The sequence below is a fragment of the Xyrauchen texanus genome, chromosome 49, assembly GCF_025860055.1.
Source record: "Xyrauchen texanus isolate HMW12.3.18 chromosome 49, RBS_HiC_50CHRs, whole genome shotgun sequence".
Lineage (NCBI taxonomy): Eukaryota > Metazoa > Chordata > Actinopteri > Cypriniformes > Catostomidae > Xyrauchen > Xyrauchen texanus.
In genome coordinates this window covers 17439454-17458976 of record NC_068324.1, presented here as the reverse complement: position 1 = coordinate 17458976, position 19523 = coordinate 17439454, and the positions used below count along the sequence as shown (strand labels likewise).

The following is a 19523-nucleotide window of genomic DNA, read 5'->3' as shown; positions in this document are numbered from 1 at the left end:
ACAGTACATTCCTCATGATGTAATCCCTGATGTCATTTCCACAGGTGACCCCAAATGCTGGCAAAACAAGTGTCTACCAGGGGACCCCAATTACCTGGTGGCCGCAAACTGTGTGTCCGTGCTGATCGACCATTTCTGAGGAGCGCAACAGCTGGTCTGTTACTGACGTGAATGCTTGGACCGAGGACTCAAGGAAGACTCCTCCCTCCTTCATGCCCCCTTCTCTTAGTTCTTCTTCTCAGGGGGAGGGATTTGCACCACTTTATGAAGTATTATTATTATTTTCATTTGACCGGGCAAAGCGCCCACAAATATTTTGGAGGACAAGGATAGCACAGTGCTATGGAGCTTTCCTTTTATTTTCCTTTTTTTTTTTTTGCCTTTTTCTTTACCTTTTGGTGCTTGAAGACTTGCAAAAAATTATCTTCAATAAATTAATTAGTGAAGATATCTAACTGTTAACGGATTGCATGACCTGTGCCACAGACAGTCTGAAAAATGATCCCGTTTTTGACATTTGTAGCCTCTTTTTCTCCAAATAATTCTTGAAGGGAACCAGAAAAAGTAAACGAAAAATGTAGTAACTAGTTTCTAAGTATTGAAGTGAACCCTACTATTGTGCTCACTAACAGAAAAGTGGATGTTGAACTTTTTTTTGTAAGTCCACGGTCATGTGGTTTTTGTGGAACGCCGTAACAGATCTTTGTGGATCTGAAAAAAAAATATGCATGTTTGGTTTGGAAAATGAAGAACAATTGTGATGTTTTGATGTGAAAGACTGCTTCTTGAAGGAATATGTCCATTGCACTCACTTGCTGTTGGACTTCCCTTTCTGGCAAAAAATGGGCTCTTTCTCTACATTTCAAAGTGATCTTTTCTAGCGATGTTTTACCGTAGATAACATAACTGACTGTGGTTTTCCGAAACTCCTGCTGTTTAGAGATCTATGCATGTGCTATGACTCAGGTCCAAACGCCTGCTAATAAGTTGAGTACACAAACCTTCCCATCACACACTGCAAGCAGTGATGCCTTATGTGCATTAGTTTTTTTTGGTTCTCTCTCGTTATTTTGACCTGAAAGACTAGCAAGCGTTAATTTTTCTGTTACACGAAGGATCCGAAATTCTCGCACCATAATGAAGTCGGTTAACTAGAATATTTAGCACACTAATAATTAAGTTTGATCAACAGGTCCGCTTTATTTCACTGCTATGCATACCAATTCAAAGAATATACAAGAACACTAGGATATGTTTCAATTATAGCTGTATATATTGTGCTAGCATATGGCCTTGGTTCGCTGTATATGACATTTTGTAAATCTTTGTTATTTTGTATAAAAACGTAAGGTTAAAAAAACATTTCTTAAAAAGGAAAGCTATAACGTTATGTTTGTATTCCGGTTATACTTCTGAGCTTTGGAATTTCATTTAGCAGTACGGAGGAAATTTAAACGGGAAAAAGAAAAACGGTTAAATGAAAAATGGAGCTTATCTTTTATATCAACATACATATATATACAAACACTAAATTATGGCATTTTTAACAGTTACGAAAACATTTTTATTCTTATTTACAAACTAGAAAAGTGCTCGGTTTAAATTATTTAACGACTCTGTACTTAAGAAGGGTCCGCTTTGGTGGGTGTACCTTGACTTTATTTGTGATACTGGATGCTGTATTGTGTGCCCTGAAATGTATTTTTGTACCAATAGACAGTTTATTAAGGCACATCAGTACGACTTTGTTTTGATATAACACAGCTTCAACCCAATTTTAGTTTCTTTTCTTTTTGTGATGTGACATTATTTTGTTATTTTTCTTTGCAGCACATTTCTAAGTATACAACTGTATAAATAAATAAATTTTTAAAGTAAAAATCGTTTTTACTGCTTGAATGAACATGACATCGGACGTCAGTGCTATTGGATCACTGGAAGTAGTTTGTTTGTCTTTGCTGTTTATATTAATGCTAATTTTTGAGCTCAGAGGGTGATGGGGGAAGGGTGGTCACATGTCGTTCACTTAACCTTTCACCTATTTAAAAAAGTGCCATTACCACAGCTGTTAGCTGAGAAAACCAAACACATCTCTTGACTGACCTGCGAGTCCAGTCTGAGATGGCGACCAGCTTTTTTTAAACCCATTATGTCAGCAAAAACTATAAATGACAGACTTTTTAGATTCCTATTGAGTGCTTTATTAAAAGACAATAGATTGCAATGTACATTATAAACAAGGTTAAGTGATAAAGCACTGTTATGCATTCTATACATTTCTATTACTGATGTAAAACATTTGACTGTACCGGTCCGTAAAGGTAGATGAGAGTTATAAACTGACAAATCAATCATTGGAATCACACCGGTTTCCCTGAGATTAGTGGGCAGCTACTGGTTAGTAAACTTCTGAATGGTAGCTTTAGCTTTTTTTTAATGGATTTTACAATTTTATGTCATGTGACATGATCGACTTGTAAACCTCCTGAGTGAGTGGAATATATTTCTTTTGAGTCAAATCCAGGAAGTATAGCGGATCTTGTATTAGTTTTGTGTCAAAGCCTTCCTCCACCAACTTTACTTTCTTCATCTTGAAGGTTCCCGTGACTTCCAAGGAATTCTGAAAGGCAAAAGTACTTTTGCTGAGCATCAGTGGACAAAGCCAAAATCGGGAGGTGTGCATCTGCTAGTAAGATGGTAATGGATAGGTCAGACGTCTTACCTGAATTCGAATGAAACGTGGTCTGGCATACACCGGTAAATAATTCGCCAAAACACTGCAAGTGGTGACGCAGTCAAACTCTTTACCCTCTCTCAGTTTAAGAGCCGCCATTCCAATTCTTCCTTCATGGCCTTAGGAGACAATACATTTCAAATTGTATATAATGTCTTGTCTCATTAAAACTATGTCAGGTGTCTCGAAACACCTTTAAAAAAAATGTGTAAAGTTGAAGTTCTTTTAAATTGACAGCGTCTTAGGTCAGTGTCATGCGCGAGATGCTAAATAAAACAGTGAAGCACGGCGCTACGTTCAAAGACGTCCATCTAGTGCGTGTTTACATCGACGAAACTGGTCTAAACCAAACACAAAGTAAAATTACTATAACAAAATAATAATTAGTATGAAATGTAATTAAAGTCTTTTATGTAATTAACTAGCTTTAAGAACATTCACTTTAACAGTTCTCGGTTTCTATATTTTCTTCCCAATTTGGCATGCCCAATTCCCCAATGCTCTCAAAAGGCCAAAGTATACATCATTTGTCCATGTTGCTGATTGTCATCAGCACAGTCATTGGGACTGTTTGCGTACGGCCCAGATTTTCTAGACAAGAGAGTTCTAGATTTTAAAGAATTACCAACAGGGCCCAAACTAATGCAGTCCAATTGCTTTTTAGCACATATAATAATCAAGACAACCCAAAATGTTTAAGAACCGTTAATAGAACTGAACATGAAAATCATGAAAATCGTTTGGATGCGGTATATTTTATAACATCTATTCCTAACCCTATATTTCAAATCATGCAAATCATTTACCTTCAACTTTGACTCCATATACATTGGCCTCCTCGATGCAATCCACCATACTGAGAATATCTGCAACCTCAGTTGTAGCCACATTCTCTCCTTTCCATCTGCAAGACAATGTTACAATATTTGAAACGAACGTTAAAAAGATGCGTGCAAGCGTAGACCAAATGTAGTTACAAATAAGATGGGATAACCAACTCGCGTACCTGAAAGTGTCTCCAACTCGATCTTGGAAATAGACAAAATTGTCATGGTCAATCCTCAGCAGATCTCCACTGTTGAAATACAGATCTCCTTTCACAAACACATTACTGAGTCTCTTCTTCTCTGTCTGCTGCTTATTTCCGGCATAGCCGTTAAAAGGGGAATGCCTCGTTATTTTCCCGACCAGAAGTCCCACCTCATCTGTAAAAACATTTACCATCAACAATCATAGATGCAAATAAAACTAGCTCAAGGTTAAAAATTGACTTTTTATGACTGTTCTTATCGAAAGGTCGGAAGGACGTGGAATTGGTGTCTGGAGTTTAAGCCTTTCCAATGTAGACTGCAAACTTTCCGAGACAAATCCTCCTCATGCATTATCTAAACATCCAACTCATTAGAGCAAAACATGGCATTACAAAGCAAAAACTGCTCATTGACCTTACTAACCTTTACCAGCTGGGATACACAAGCCCTCAGAATTCCTCACGGGCTCTTCTTTCTCGATGTCAAACTTTATCAGTGCAAAGGGGAACAATATCTGTGTAATGCAATGGGAATTTAGCTGACTTTGCACACAAATCGAGTCAATTTGCTATTTTCAATGCTAACAATCTAAAGAGTTCAATCTTACCTTGGTGAGAATATTGACACGACCAACCACTCCGATTTTACTGGTGTAATTAATGAAGCCAACGTTTCCCTCAGTGGCAGCGTAGAGTTCACGGACATGAATGTCTCCAAATCGGTTCAGGAATTCTTTCCAGATGTCCGTACGTACGCCATTACCAATGGCAATCTTCACTTTGTGGTCTCGGTCGTTGTCTTTCTACATCGAGGAAATGTGACAGAGTAGAAAGTAGAAAGAATGACCTTGTTTGAAGTGATTTTATCAATGGACTGTCCTAAAGCTTGCCAAAACCTAGTGAGCTACCTTGTTCTCTGCTTCTTTTAAGGCAATGTCCTAACTTGAACAAGGAACCTCTCTATCATAAACCCTTGATTATGATAGAGTCTGACATTAGCATGTTGCTAAGCTAATGATTGGTACTCCAAGGCCAGAAATATACTTTACGCATGTACACCTACACAGTTTGAATATGGCCAAGACATGGTGTGGTTGAACATGCTTAATGTGCATTCTTTCAATACTTTGGTGATTACAAACCCCAGTCCTCAAGGGGCGATAGAGCTACCTTCATAATACATTGCACAAAGTCCACTATCTTTAGCTCATCCCAATGATTTCTGAGATTGCGTGAAGGATACATTGAAGTGGCCCAACCAAGGGATCTTATAAAGAAGCCTAATTTTGCTGCCTGCCTTTCAGAACATCCTGTCAAGGCAGGTAACTCGCTAGGTTTTGGAAGAGAGCTAATGACTGTTTACACTTCAAAAACAAATAAAGGAGAATACATCCACTGTTATACAATATGATTATCATTAACTGAAGAGTGAGTTTACCTTTGGCATGTTGCAGAGGTATCGCATTGTTTCTCCGATGTACTGCATCACTGTTATATTATACTTTCTGCAGTCATCCCAGAACTGAGAAGCGGAAAACTTTCTCCGCAGGACAATGGTGTTACCTAGAGCACAAATTTGTTGAGCTCTTAAAGGTATAGTTCACCTCAAAATTAAAATTCTCTCATTAACCCTCATGCCCTCCAAAACTGATGAGGCTTTTCATTTTTTGTGTGTTTTCATTATATTTAAACAGTACAAGCACATACTTTGGTGGCTGTTTTGTGATTTCACATTTCCTTCTACAGTAGGGAATTTTTCTCTGATGATGTTTTCACATTTGCATTGGAACGGTTGGTCAGTCAAAAATCAAACTTTGTATAAATAAAGCTTTGAATGAAGAACAATAGGGGTTGGGTAAAAATATTGTTTTTCAGATTAATCGCAAACTTCATTTGAACGATTGTGATATCGATACTACTACAGTGAGAGGAAGTCACTCACACTTGCAAACAAATTTCATGCTATGCGACTAAAGTGAATATATTTGGCAACTGGCTGTTAAATGTTTACATTTGACTCGCCAGTAATTGTGTAGTTTAGTCGTGAAGTGTTCATCAGCAAGATCCTTTCACTGCATGCTGAGAGTAAAAGTTGTTCCGTGTAATGTGTGTCAAAAGACGAGATCCACACATCCCATTTGTCATTGAATACAGTCTCTTTTAATACCCTTTCTGTTCTTTACAGTCAGTTGTTGAGCAAAAACAACTACAAAAAACGACAACATTTAATTCTAATCATGCATCACACAGATGAGGTAAAGACATTCGAGTCCTCTAGTTAACATGCGCACATTTAAAGGCGATATTTACAGAAATGCAGTTTTTTTTTATTGTTAAAGAGACCGTAACGTTTTAACACGTGTTCAACAAATCAATGTAAATACTTGTAAATAGAACAAATTATGCAATTTAACAATAAATATGTAACAAAAATAATATATGAAATATAATAACAATTTTTTTGATTGAATACATTTTATTTGTTATTTTTAAAAAGCCAAAATGATGAAAAAGTAATAAAATATAATTAGTCAAATGTATATTTTCCTAATGCACCTAGTTCAAATGTCCCCTGTATAATTGACAGCATTATCTGGAGGATAATTTCTTTTATATGGAAGCAAAAGGGACATTATAACTGAAAAAACCCATAAGAATCAGAATCGAATCGAGAGCTTGTGAATTGAATTGAATCGGGAAATCTGTCTCAATACACATCCCTAAAGAACAATATGCGTCTTATATTATTTGAGTTTCAAGCTGTTCACCACTTAGTTTATTATTGTTAATAATTAATCGGTTTTAATTTCTTAGAGTTAACGATTGTCGGTTTCGAAAATTTAGTAAAATGTGCAACCCTGTCCCCTCCCACTGTAAGTTCTGTAAAATTCTGGAAAACTATAGAAACACAGCGTTTACTATAATCCATCATACCTCTTTCAATGGATCCATTAAGTCCAATGAGAAATCCAGCACTGTGATACAAAGGCAGGTTGATGTAGACTATATCTTCAGACGTGACCCCAGTAACACCCTGAATAAAGGACGCAGCCCAAACCCTCTCATGGGTCACATATGCTGCCTTTGGAAAACCTTCACAGAACAAAGTACCAATTTAGACATGTACAATCCATCAGCCACTATATTGTTGTCAGCCAGTTTATCATCATTTTAACATTGTTATCCTTTGATAACTATAGCTCTGAATCAGCAGATAATAATAATAAGACTTATTTTTCCAATTCATTTTTTTTTAAGTTTTTCGAGGTTACAAGTACAAAACAGTTACCCATCTTTTCTAACATGCATTCAAATCTTTTAGCATCCAATTGTACTTGAAGCTTGAACAATTCTAGACGAGCTTCATCATGAACAATTTTTATGAAACAACTGACAAAGTTGTATAGATTTGTAATCGGCCAACAGGGGTGCGTTAACGCACAGGCTTATACGGGCTGAAGCCCAGGGGCCCCCAACTCCAAGGGGGGCCTCATTTGCAGCCTATTGGGAATGGAGAGCCCCAGGACCCTGCAAACCTTAATGCGCCCCTGTAGGCCACAATATCGGCTGTATAATGTTTTTTATATAGGTCCCTAAATGTACTCGATTAGGCAAAGTTTATAATTTTTGGATTCACTTGTATTGAATATTACAGCAATGGTAACGGAAATCTCCGTCTATGTCTTGTGCTTTGATTGCACTCACGGTGGAAAAGTTTATAATGGTGATAAAGCGATATATCGACCACAACAATGAATTGGCCGATATATAACCATGCCCACATGGTCACCCTTGTGTCATTGTACAAAATCTTCCAATAGCATTGTCAATGAAGTAAAGTTTTTGTATTGTATTATCAGCATTGTATCAGTCATCAGCATATCTAATCTTTAGATATCGTTATCGCCTATTGAAAAACCCATAATGTTGGACCACCAGACTGAGTCTTTTCCATGGAGATAAACATTACACAACTCACTGTATCTGGCCTGATCAGATACCTGTGGTGCCAGAGGTGTAGATATACAGTGCTGTACTCCTGATATGAACGTTGGACCTAAGAGCCGGGGACAGCGGTTTATCTGAAGCCTCCGCAATCTTCTGAGAGATACCCTGAATGCCGTCTGTATTGCACTCATCTGAGAGAAGGTAGACAGTTATGCCCTTCTCTTTCAATGCAGGCAAAATCTCCTCGACAGCATCTAGAAGCTCTACAAGGAAAATAACAAATAACAAAGTTAATTACAAAACCCTAAATTAAACTACACATTTATGATTATGAGGCTTCAAACTGTATATCCCAAAGGGGAACACATGCATGGAAAGACAAGTTCTTATTCCAAGTCTTTCCACTTCTGACTGCACAGCAATGAGCAAAAAACACCATTTATAAGTCTAAAAGAGAGAAGATAAAATCTCATCCAAATATCTCTTTCCAAGAGAAAGTGGCCGGCTTTCCCAATCCATGGCATGAGCTGGAAACCGTCTAGGCCTGGCCATGACTCGACATTCCACATCTATAGTTCTGCATGCATGTGTAGTAACTGTACTGTGACAAGTGCATTACAGTCTCACCAGCAGCTGCGATGAGCACGTGTGCATCGCAACAGGTGAAGCAGTGAAGGAGTGATTTGGATCGGATATTGAAGTTCAGGAGTGATGCGGGACAGCCCAGCTTGGCCAGGCCGAGCCAGGTCCACACGAAACGGGGTTCATTCCCGAGGAAAAGCGCAACTGTGTCCCCTTCTTTGAGCGCCGCCAGCGCGCGCAGCGCATTCGCCACTTTATTACTCTCTCTGTCCACATCCGCGTAGGAGAAAGTCTGATCCTCGAAATGAATGAACGTTTTTTGCGGGTGTTTCTTTACCGCGTCCAAAAAACAGTCCACAACACTATAGAACGGGGTTTTCCTCTTGTATTTATGGAGTCTGATCCCGAATCCGAGAACTTTAAATATATAAACACAGTCGTGGAAAAAATACGGGAAGAAAGTTTTGAGCAGCGCGGGCAAAAGAGCCAAACCTGCCAGAAGAGAAACCCAGATATACATGTTAACAGGAGTCTGTGGGACACAAGGATTTACAAGATTAACCAAAAGCCATTAACCAACAGCCTGACACTACTTCCAGAGTATTAAAATTCACGGGCCACATACTCTGGGTTCAAGTTCAGTCCATTGGGACCTGCAGAGGGAGATTATATCACTGAGATCCACCCCCGACTCAAGATCCTCCGCGGGTTGCCAGATCCTCTGTGATTCACTGGCCGTATTGTAGAGCTCCTTGTCCGCTGCACAGATTACTGGCGACCCGGTGTTATTATAGTTAACGAAAACTACCTCAAATCATTTAAGTTAACTAAAATAAAAATTGAAAGTATTTGAAAAGTTGAAACTAATCTAAAATACTTATTAATAACTCCAAAACTAACAAAAAAATAAATAAAAATAATCTCAAATTCATTTGTTTTAGTTCTGGTGAATATGGACAAAGTGGGACACTTTTGAGAAATGTACTTCTCTTGACAGTTTGACTTATGATCTAAACAACACAGGGTTGGAAGGGTTACTTTTGAAACTTATTCCACTACAGATTACAGAATACATGCTGTAAAATGTCATTTGTAACATATTCCTTTAGATTACTGAAAGTCAGTAACGTATTATAAATACTTTGGATTACTTCTTTAGCACTGGTAGATTTTTTCACTTGTTTTGACTATAAAAACTCTGTCAGTACAGAAAGACAAAATACACATGTTAAAAATACATTCTCTGAAAAACTGAAATATCTGATGCAGTGTTGTTTCAAAAACAAGATTAATCAAACTGATCTTCTTTAAATAATTTTTACATTTTTTTACAGGAAAACAATACAAAAATTATTATCAAGAATATGATTTTTCCCCTAATATCAAAAGGTCTTACTAGAAAAAAAGAAATTATGACCTAACGTGAATTTTCTTAATAAAAATATGATTGTGTCTGGTAACATGTGCGCGTAAAATAGCATTTTAGCTTAGCGTAAAGCTGTCAATTTACACAAGGTTTATTTCTATTTCTTCTGCTCCAAACTTACTTCAAACTTACTTCAAACGTACTCCTCTGTCTGCTCGTATGAATGTAACACATCATAAGAAAGTGTTTCACCGCTGTTCAAATGCACTTTGGATCGCATCATTTATATGTAGAAATGTTTTCCATCTGAAAGGACTAAATATTAAATGAAACAAATGACAATAAAGTAATCTCTTCAGTAATCAAAATACTATTTGAATGTAACTGTATTCTGATTACCAATGATATAAATTTTAACTGTAGTGGCATACAGTTACTTATATTTTGTATTTTAAATATGTAATCCTGTTACATTTATTTCATTACTCCCCAACCCTGATGACACATAACATACGATTATACCTTTAATAAAAGCTTTGGATGTATTCTACATTTTGTCAAAAACAAAAATGATGAAATATTCAATAATGGGTTGTTGAAACTTTGGAGTTCCTCTTTTGAAGGAATGGTTCTCTAGAAAATATCTGCATCAATTTGGAATAAATTGTTATATTTTCATTTACACCTTCACATTATAGTTATCTAATACTTTGTTACAACCTTAACCAGATTTATACATTTTTTTGTAATTTTCCTTACCATTGCTTTTCCCACCAGTGGTGATGAAATGAGTTCTGCCTCACATCCCAAAGTAAAATCATCCATTTCAAATCCTGAACCATAAAGAGAAAGTTCACCCAAAAATGAAAAGTCTCTTATCATGCCATCCCAGATGTGTATGACTTTCTTTCTTCTGCAGAACACAAAGATTTTTAGAAGAATATTTCAGCTCTGTTGGTCCATACAATGCAAGTGAATGGTGACCAGATCTCTGAAGCTTCAAAAAGCACATAAAGGCAGCATAAAAGTCATCCATAAATGGTTTAGTCAATGTCTTCTGAAGTGATTTATTCTGTTTTGGGTGAGAACAGACCAAAGTGTAACTCTTTTTCACTATTCATCTTGCAATTCTAGTCTACAGACCCACATCTATAATATCACTTCTGAAGATTTTGATGTAACCACTGGTGTCGTATGGATTACTTTCATGCTGCATTTCTGTGCTTTTTTTAGCTTCAAAGTTTTGGCCCCTATTGACTTGCATTGTAAGAACCAACAGAGCTGAAATATTCTTATAAAAATCTTAATTTGTGTTCAGCAGAATAAAGAAAGTCACACACATCTGGGATGACAAGAGTGGGAGTAAATGATGAGAGAATTTTCCTGTTTTATGGGACATCACAACTCTATTGCATGTTTGCAAAATGCAGTAACACACCCAAAAACATGTAATTCATGCTTCAATACCTACAGTAGTTCTGTGTCTGTAAATTGGCCAATGTCACCAAAATGAAAAGTTTTTTTGTCATTGTGTGAGCCGTAATGGTCAAAATTTTTAGATGTCTTTTCACAATGGCAGTCAACCTTGCAAATGTTTGTTATATACAAACTTCTTTGTTCTACATTTATGTTGACACTGACTGCTTACTGTACTAAACTAGAATGTCAGTTTTGTCTAGCTGAATGCTGTTGTGTATCACACTGAGCTTTTTAGAGACCGATTTCAACAGTATCAGTACACAGAAAAATGACATGCACATTTGTATATATACAGTAAATACACTTTTGTAGCACTGAGTTACATGTAAACAGAAAACTCACATTTGCATGTCCATTTTTACACATTATACTATAAGTTCCCATCTTCTTGGTGGACATCCTGTTGCACTTGTTGGTCTGGCCAGAGATTTATCAGAATCACAAACACTACATGTCATAGATGTTTTGGGAATATACATGTATGTCTGACATATTTTGATAATTGAATGGATCATATTGCATGTGACAGCTCACACAATGAATGTACGTTTAGAAGTTGTGAAGCGTGACACTGAGAATCAACTCATCAAGTGCATTTAGTTATTGTGCAAATTATAGACAATTGCTCTTTTGCACACATGTGCTAAAACACGTGCGATTTGCTTAAATGAATAAGACATTCAAATCTGATGTGAACAAGAAACTAATTGTTCAGAGATTTGAACTCATTGTTTTGAACAAAATAACTGTCATTCGAGAATTGAGCCGAAGTGATTGAGAAAAACTGTAACACTGTAGGGATCTCATGCTTTTGATAGGCAGGGGGATTAAATCAGTACAGGGAAAAAAAACACTTTTTACGCTTTATTTACTTCACAAAATCATTTTCTTCAGTGTGTTTTACATTGTTTGTTATAACAACAATGTAACAAACAATGTTTAAAACATATTTACATAGTAGAGGTATATTCAAGCAATTATTTTGTGTGAATTGTATTTTTAATGTATTTTTGAATAAATTAATCGATCTGGGAGAAAAAGTCACGTCATTGATATGATATAAATCATGCTTATAACAGTTTTTGGAGTTCAATAATTGGATATGACCACCAATTCACATAGTTAGTGTTGTCATTTACAGAATTATGAGATATTCAAATGTATTTTAGTAAAGCTGACCTACACCGTATAATTTGTGGTCAATCTGGCAACCCTCATAGTCCCCCTCATAGTCCATTCAACCTTTGAGACATGTGTAAGTGGGCGGGTTTCTATGGGAGCCAATCATCTTCCTGCAAACACTATGTACTTTGCAGACCACAGAGGAGATAATGCATCAAATTATCCAAGATTTACATTTCAGACTGACAATGAAGTACTTTGATTTCAATTGTATTATCTTTTTAACAAAATAGAGAAAACTTGCAATTTTAAAAGTATTGTGTGATAAATGAGTTTACATTTCTGTAAATAGTTCCCTCAAGAGTTTTAAAATACACTAAAAAAGCAGTAAGCATTTTTTTAAATTCTCATCATTACAGTGTTGTCATAATTTCCTGTTTATAAAAATCTGATCAAAACAATGCGTCAAATTGTTCAATGCGTCAAACAATTCAACTTATTACAATAAGCAAAGCCTTCACAATTTGACGTGACCCTCTAGTATAGACTCATATATCTCATGTGTCAAAGGTCTGTAGATTTTCACTGCCTCATCTAAGAAAAACAGCAGGTCATTGATTACTGCGGGGTTGAAGTCTTCCTCTACCAACATCATTTTGAGCTGTTTGAAGGTGCAAGTAACAGCCAAACAGTTCTGCAATGAGTACTGTATTTGAAATGTAGGATTACAGTGAATAGAAGACTTCAGATTAAACATGATCTATATAAGATATAAGATATAAGATATAGAACATTCCTTTAGCATTGTTTTTCCATGAGCAGATTCATAAGAATGACATCGGAAAGTTGCAGAAATTTTTTGTAGCTTAGTTTCAATAATTGGTCTTTCTGGACTAGGGAAGTTTTGAGTTCTGAAAGTTTCTATATGATTTCATCGTTCAAAGAACTCTTCTCAAAAATACATTTTTATTTTACATTACATGACCCCTTTAATACATGCATGAGGCATTATCTGAATCCTTATGAAACGTGGTCTCGCGTAAGAGGGAAGGTAAGCGGTCACATGACTAAATATGGCATCGCAATCAAACTGTTTACCTTTATTACGATGACAGCCATTCCTGTCCTACCCTCATGCCTTTCAGAGTTCAATAAACATATCAAAGTGTCAGTAGTGTAGATAAGAAGACATATTGATGAGTTGTATGACCAGGGCTTGACATGTTCCTTTTTGGTTCACACACCACTGTGTGGCTAGTTGTATTCCAAAGTCATTAGCCACTCAGCAGTTTCACTAGCCCAAATCCAAAAGTGATAAAAGTAACTGGAGACCGTAACTACATGCATTTGTTTTGACATTCTGCCACCGCTATATCGAGTGAAGCCCTGCTATGACTGCCAATGTAATGCTTTAAAGGAGTAAAGTAGCATAAAACCTGGAACTGTAACACCATATATGTTTTCTTCCTCGATATTCGTTGCCATTGTCATCATGTCCGACACTTCATTTGTAGATACGTTCTCCCCTTTCCACCTGAGAGAAAGAAACCAAGCTTTAATTTACAGGTAAAAGGACAGATGCCCCAAACGTCCTGTTTCAATAGCAAAACCATCAAGACAAGAAAGAAAAATATGCTAGACTAACAATTGAATGGGTTTTTTGAATGCATTGTGTTGAAAACTATTTTATAAATGGTGCGCATTCACCTAAAAGTGTCGCCCACCCGATCCTGACAGTAGATGAATTTTTCGTGATCTACCCTGAACAGATCACCAGAGTTTAAGTAAACATCGCCCTTCTCAAACACATTGTACAGTTTCTTCTTCTCTGTCTGTTTTAGATCTTTGGCGTATCCAGAAAAGGGAGACCTCTGGGTAATCTTCGATATCAGGAGACCTGTCTCGCCTGTGTTAACGTGAAATGCAATTAAATTACATAAAATAATTCATACAGGTTCAATAATGGCACATTCTTCAAAGTAGAATACTAACAATTCATTGTATTTTTATATTATTCATGAGCTTTATGGCAATACCTGATAGGACAGTCAAGACAGACGGGTAAATAATAAAAGAGAAAAGGGGGAATAGGATCGGGAAATGTTGCATGCCAGACTTGAACCTGCAACCATGTGGAAGCACCAAGGCTTCTATTTCTTTCATGCTTCTTGGGCTCAACTGGTAGAGAATGCACTAAAGGTCACTGGTTCGATTTCCAGGGAACACACAAGGATAAATGTATATTTTCAAATGCACTTCGAGTTACTTTGGATAAAAGCGACTTCCAAATAAAAATGTGTGTTTTAATATGAATGCCATTAAAATGAGCGATCGGACTGGCCTTTAGCAGCTTCCATACAATATCCATCTGCATTCCTAACAGGCATCTCTTGCTCCAGATCAAACATGATCAAGGCATATGGGTTCAATTTCTGAAACAACATTACTTTAAGTAAGATAAATTATAATCTCTTAATGAGGAGGAAAAAAGCAACTCCATGAAATGTGAGTAATAAATATCGAAGGAGTATTAGGAGCAGCAGTACGGTTCCAAAGTACAAATCTCATTTATTTTCTCCATAGAGAACATTTTAATCAATAACGGACAACATGTATTCTGGCTATATATTCAGATTTTAAAAAACTCGTACATGACCATGACAGTTACATGTACGACTTACATTTGAAATGTGTGTAATGGAGTGGTGGTGGCGTAGTGGCTAAAGCACAGGGCTGTTAATCAGAAAGTCGCTGGTTCAAACCCCACAGCCACCACCATTGTGCCCTTGAGCAAGGCACTTAACTCCAGGTTGTTCTGGGGGTTTGTCCCTGTAATAATTGCACTGTAAGTCGCATTGGATAAAAGTGTCTGCCAAATGCATAAATGTAAATGTACACATTACAGTTACATGTACGTGTTACATTTTAAATGTGTGTAATTACACATTACAGTTACATGTACGTGTTACATTTTAAATGTGTGTAATTACACATTACAGTTACGTGTACGCGTTACATTTGAAATGTAATTACGCATTACAGTGACGTGTACGCGTTACATTTGAAATGTGTGTAATTACGTATTACAGTTACGTGTATGCGTTACATTTGAAATGTAATTACGCATTACAGTTACGTGTACGCGTTACATTTGAAATGTGTGTAATTACGCATTACAGTTACGTGTACGCGTTACATTTGAAATGTGTGTAATTACGCATTAGTTACGTGTACGCGTTACATTTGAAATGTGTGTAATTACGTATTACAGTTACGTGTACGCGTTACATTTGAAATGTGTGTAATTACGCATTAGTTACGTGCAGGCGTTACATTTGAAATGTGTGTAATTACGCATTAGTTACGTGTACGCTTTACATTTGAAATGTGTGTAATTACGCATTAGTTACGTGCAGGCGTTACATTTGAAATGTGTGTAATTACGCATTACAGTTACGTGTACGCGTTACATTTGAAATGTGTGTAATTACGCATTACAGTTACGTGTACGCGTTACATTTGAAATGTGTGTAATTACGCATTACAGTTACGTAGTACGCGTTACATTTGAAATGTGTGTAATTACGCATTACAGTTACGTGTACGCGTTACATTTGAAATGTGTGTAATTACGCATTACAGTTACGTGTACGCGTTACATTTGAAATGTGTGTAATTACGCATTACGGTTACGTGTACGCGTTACATTTGAAATGTGTGTAATTACACATTACAGTTACGTGTATGTTACATTTGAAATGTGTGTAATTACGCATTACAGTTACGTGTACGTGTTACATTTGAAATGTGTGTAATTACACATTACAGTTACGTGTACGCGTTACATTTGAAATGTGTGTAATTACGCATTACAGTTACGTTTACGTGTTACATTTGAAATGTGTATTAATTATGCATTACAGTTACGTTTACGTGTTACATTTGAAATGTGTATTAATTATGCATTAGTTACGTTTACGTGTTACATTTGAAATGTGTATTAATTATGCATTACAGTTACGTTTATGCGTTACATTTGAAATGTGTGTAATTACGCATTACAGTTACGTGTACGCGTTACATTTGAAATGTGTGTAATTACGCATTACAGTTACGTGTACGCGTTACATTTGAAATGTGTGTAATTACGCATTACAGTTACGTTTACGTGTTACATTTGAAATGTGTGTAATTACGCATTACAGTTACGTGTACGTGTTACATTTGAAATGTGTGTAATTACGCATTACAGTTACGTGTACGCGTTACATTTGAAATGTGTGTAATTACGCATTACAGTTACGTTTACGTGTTACATTTGAAATGTGTATTAATTACGCATTACAGTTACGTTTACGTGTTACATTTGAAATGTGTGTAATTACACATTACAGTTACGTTTATGCGTTACATTTGAAATGCGTGTAATTATGCATTACAGTTACATGTACGCGTTACATTTTTAAATGTGTGTAATTATGCATTACAGTTACATGTACGCGTTACATTTGAAATTGGACTCCACAACACCTCTGAGGTATCCTGTGGTATCTGGCACAAAGACGTTAGCAGCAGATCCTTCAAATCCTAAAAGTTGCGAGGTAGGGCCTCCATAGATTGGACTTGTTGGTCCAGCACATCCCACAGATGCTCAATCAGATTGAGATCTGGGGAATTTGGAGGCCAAGTCAACACTATGAACTCTTCATCATGTTCCTTAAACCATTTCTGAACAACTTTTGCAGTGTCGCAGGGCACGTTATCCTGCTGAAAGAGGCCACTGCCATCAGGGAATACCGTTGCCATGAAGAGATGTATGTGGTCTGCAACAATTTTTAGGTAGGTGGTACGTGTGAAAGTAACATCCACATGAATGCCAGGACCCAAGTTTCAGTTTTTTAATGATGCCACATTATAATTACTGACCATGGTGTTACAAAGAGAAGAGTTAAGATTTTTTTTTAACCATTATTTATTTCAAACATCCCAATTCAACAACTTGATAAAGTACAGTGGATGTGTTATAGCATTGTGCTGATTTATTGATTTTATTTGATACAAATCCTTGGTTTTATCATCTCATATGTATTTTTGTCACACCACCACAATCCAGCTAAATTTATTTTGCGTGAATAGATAGCAAATGTAGGAAATGTCACCAAACCTCGTGCCACTGAGATGAAGAAAACATGTATAAACATTTATTAATTTTTTTAAGTTCAAAAGGGGTAATTTTTTAAACCAACTCATCTGTATATGAGGGTTAAGACAGTACAACAAACTGAACTGACTCTACGTCTATCCTTCACAGCCTCATTTACTTTTGGCTCAATTAAAATATGGTGTCTACCTGACTAAGAACCTTACGAGTGTTCTACAAGGTTTGCGCTAGCTCTTGCAGTGTTGATTTTTCATTGATTCCAACATTAGCACTCTAGTTTGTCATGGGCCATCATGCGCTTGTGAGCTGGTGTTTAACAATATGCACTCTTTTCCATCTTTGACCTCATCTTATCTGGCACTGGACTTTGATTGTTGTTACAGACTTGGGATAGACTGAAGTCAAAGTGTTACAGTATGTATCTAGGATGTCTTATTTTGAACTTTCAAGACAATGGTTGACTTGTAGGGCATTGCATTCCTTGTGATTTATGTTGCATGTAGGACTGTAATGGCGGTGTGTTTTGGTTGTTATGTTGGCATGATGAAGCTAACGCGTGGTTATTCTACAAACTTGGTTTCGAGTTTTTTTTCAAAATCCCTCAACAGACCAACATTTCTATCATTAACTCCTCGTGCATCAAGATACATCCACTGTTCTGGAATTGTGTGCTTGTTGTCACAGAGCAGACAATCAAATATTGGGAAAAATCCAACAGTCTTCTAGCAATGGAATATTTAAATGGGCCAACAGAACGCTCGTTAATTCAAATTCCAATGGTCAAAAAAAATTTAATGTAAACAAAGCCACAAAAGGCCATTTAATCATCTATGTACCGTATCTCACAAAAGTGAGTACACGCCTCACATTTTTGTACATATTTGATTATATCTTTTCAAGTAGTGAGTGTACAGCTTTTATAACAGTACACCCCTAAGTGAAAATGTCCAAATTGGGCTCAAAGTGTCAATATTTTGTGTGGCCACCATTATTTTCCAGCACTTCTTTTACCCTCTTTGGCATGGAGTTCACCAGAGCTTCACAGGTTGCCACTGGAGTTCTCCTCCACTCCTTCATGATGACATCACAGAGCTGGTGGATGTTAGAGACCTTGTGCTCCTCCACCTTCCGTTTGAGGATGCCCCACAGATGCTCAATAGGGTTTAGGTCTGGAGACATGCTTGGCCAGTCCATCACCTTCACCCTCAGCATCTTTAGCAAGGTAGTGTTTGTCTTGGAAGTGTGTTTGGGGTCGTTATCATGCTGGAATACTGCCCTGCGGCCCAGTCTCCGAAGGAAGGGATCATGCTCTGCTTCAGTATGTCACAGTACATGTTGGTATTCATGGTTCCCTCAATGAACTGTAGCTCCCCACTCATGCAGCCCCAGACCATGACACTCCCACCACCATGCTTGACTATAGGCAAGACACACTTGTCTTTGTACTCTTCACCTGGTTTCCGCCACACACACACCATCAGAACCAAATAAGTTTATCTTGGTCTCATCAGACCACAGGAGATGGTTCCAGTAATCCATGTCCTTAGTCTGCTTGTCTTCAGCAAACTGTTTGTGGACTTTTTTGTGCATCATCTTTAGAAGAGGCTTCCTTCTGGGACAACAGCCATGCAGACCAATTTGATGCAGTGTGCGGCGTATGGTCTGAGCACTGACTGGCTGACCCCCCCCACTGCTTCAACCTCTGCAGCAATGCTGGCAGCACTCATACGTCTATTTCCCATAGACAACCGTGCACTCAACTTCTTTGGTCGACCATGGTGAGGCCTGTTCTGAGTGGAACCTGTCCTGTTAAACTGCTGTTTGGTCTTCGCCACCATACTGCAGCTTAGTGTCAGGGTCTTGGCAATCTTCTTATAGCCTAGGCCATCTTTATGTAGAGCAACAATAATTTTTTTTCAGATCCTCAGAGTTCTTTGCCATGAGGTGCCATGTTGAACTTCCAGTGACCAGTATGAGGGAGTGTGAGCGATGACACCAAATTTAACACACCTGCTCCCCATTCACACCCAAGACCTTGTAACACTAATGAGTCAAATGACACCAGGTAGGGAAAATGGATAATTGGGCCCAATTTGGACAT

At 37.2% G+C, this 19523-nt stretch overlaps 2 protein-coding genes across 15 annotated transcripts in view; one reads left to right on the top strand and one right to left on the bottom strand.

The window, feature by feature from the left end:
• Positions 1-1846, top strand: part of tjp1b (tight junction protein 1b) — a 167477-nt gene extending 165631 nt beyond the window's left edge. For all 14 annotated transcript variants that reach the window (XM_052122813.1, XM_052122806.1, XM_052122805.1 and 11 more), the window contains one exon: positions 45-1846. In XM_052122813.1, the coding sequence (XP_051978773.1) occupies positions 45-139 (95 nt within the window). In that variant the 3' untranslated portion in view covers positions 140-1846. The remainder of the gene's footprint in view (positions 1-44) is intronic.
• A 471-nt stretch (positions 1847-2317) lies between these two features.
• zgc:101540 (hsFATP2a_ACSVL_like domain-containing protein) lies at positions 2318-8856 on the bottom strand. Its single transcript, XM_052123246.1, has 10 exons — positions 8340-8856; positions 7766-7975; positions 6699-6857; positions 5203-5327; positions 4373-4567; positions 4189-4279; positions 3741-3939; positions 3541-3638; positions 2723-2853; positions 2318-2620 (listed from the first exon to the last, which is right to left on the bottom strand). Exons 1-10 carry the CDS (start codon positions 8812-8814, stop codon positions 2444-2446), a joined length of 1860 nt encoding a protein of 619 aa, XP_051979206.1. The 5' UTR covers positions 8815-8856; the 3' UTR covers positions 2318-2443.
• Positions 8857-19523: the final 10667 nt, after the last annotated feature.

Bases quoted from the DNA above. Each gene is read 5' to 3' on its own strand.
- zgc:101540 (XM_052123246.1), bottom strand. From the start codon at position 8,814: ATGTATATCTGGGTTTCTCTTCTGGCAGGTTTGGCTCTTTTGCCCGCG. The intron at 6,858-7,765 runs GTATCTGATCAG...TGTTCTGTGAAG, and splicing joins CTACACCTCTGGCACCACAG to GTTTTCCAAAGGCAGCATAT. The intron at 2,621-2,722 runs GTAAGACGTCTG...TTTGCCTTTCAG, and splicing joins CACGTTTCATTCGAATTCAG to AATTCCTTGGAAGTCACGGG.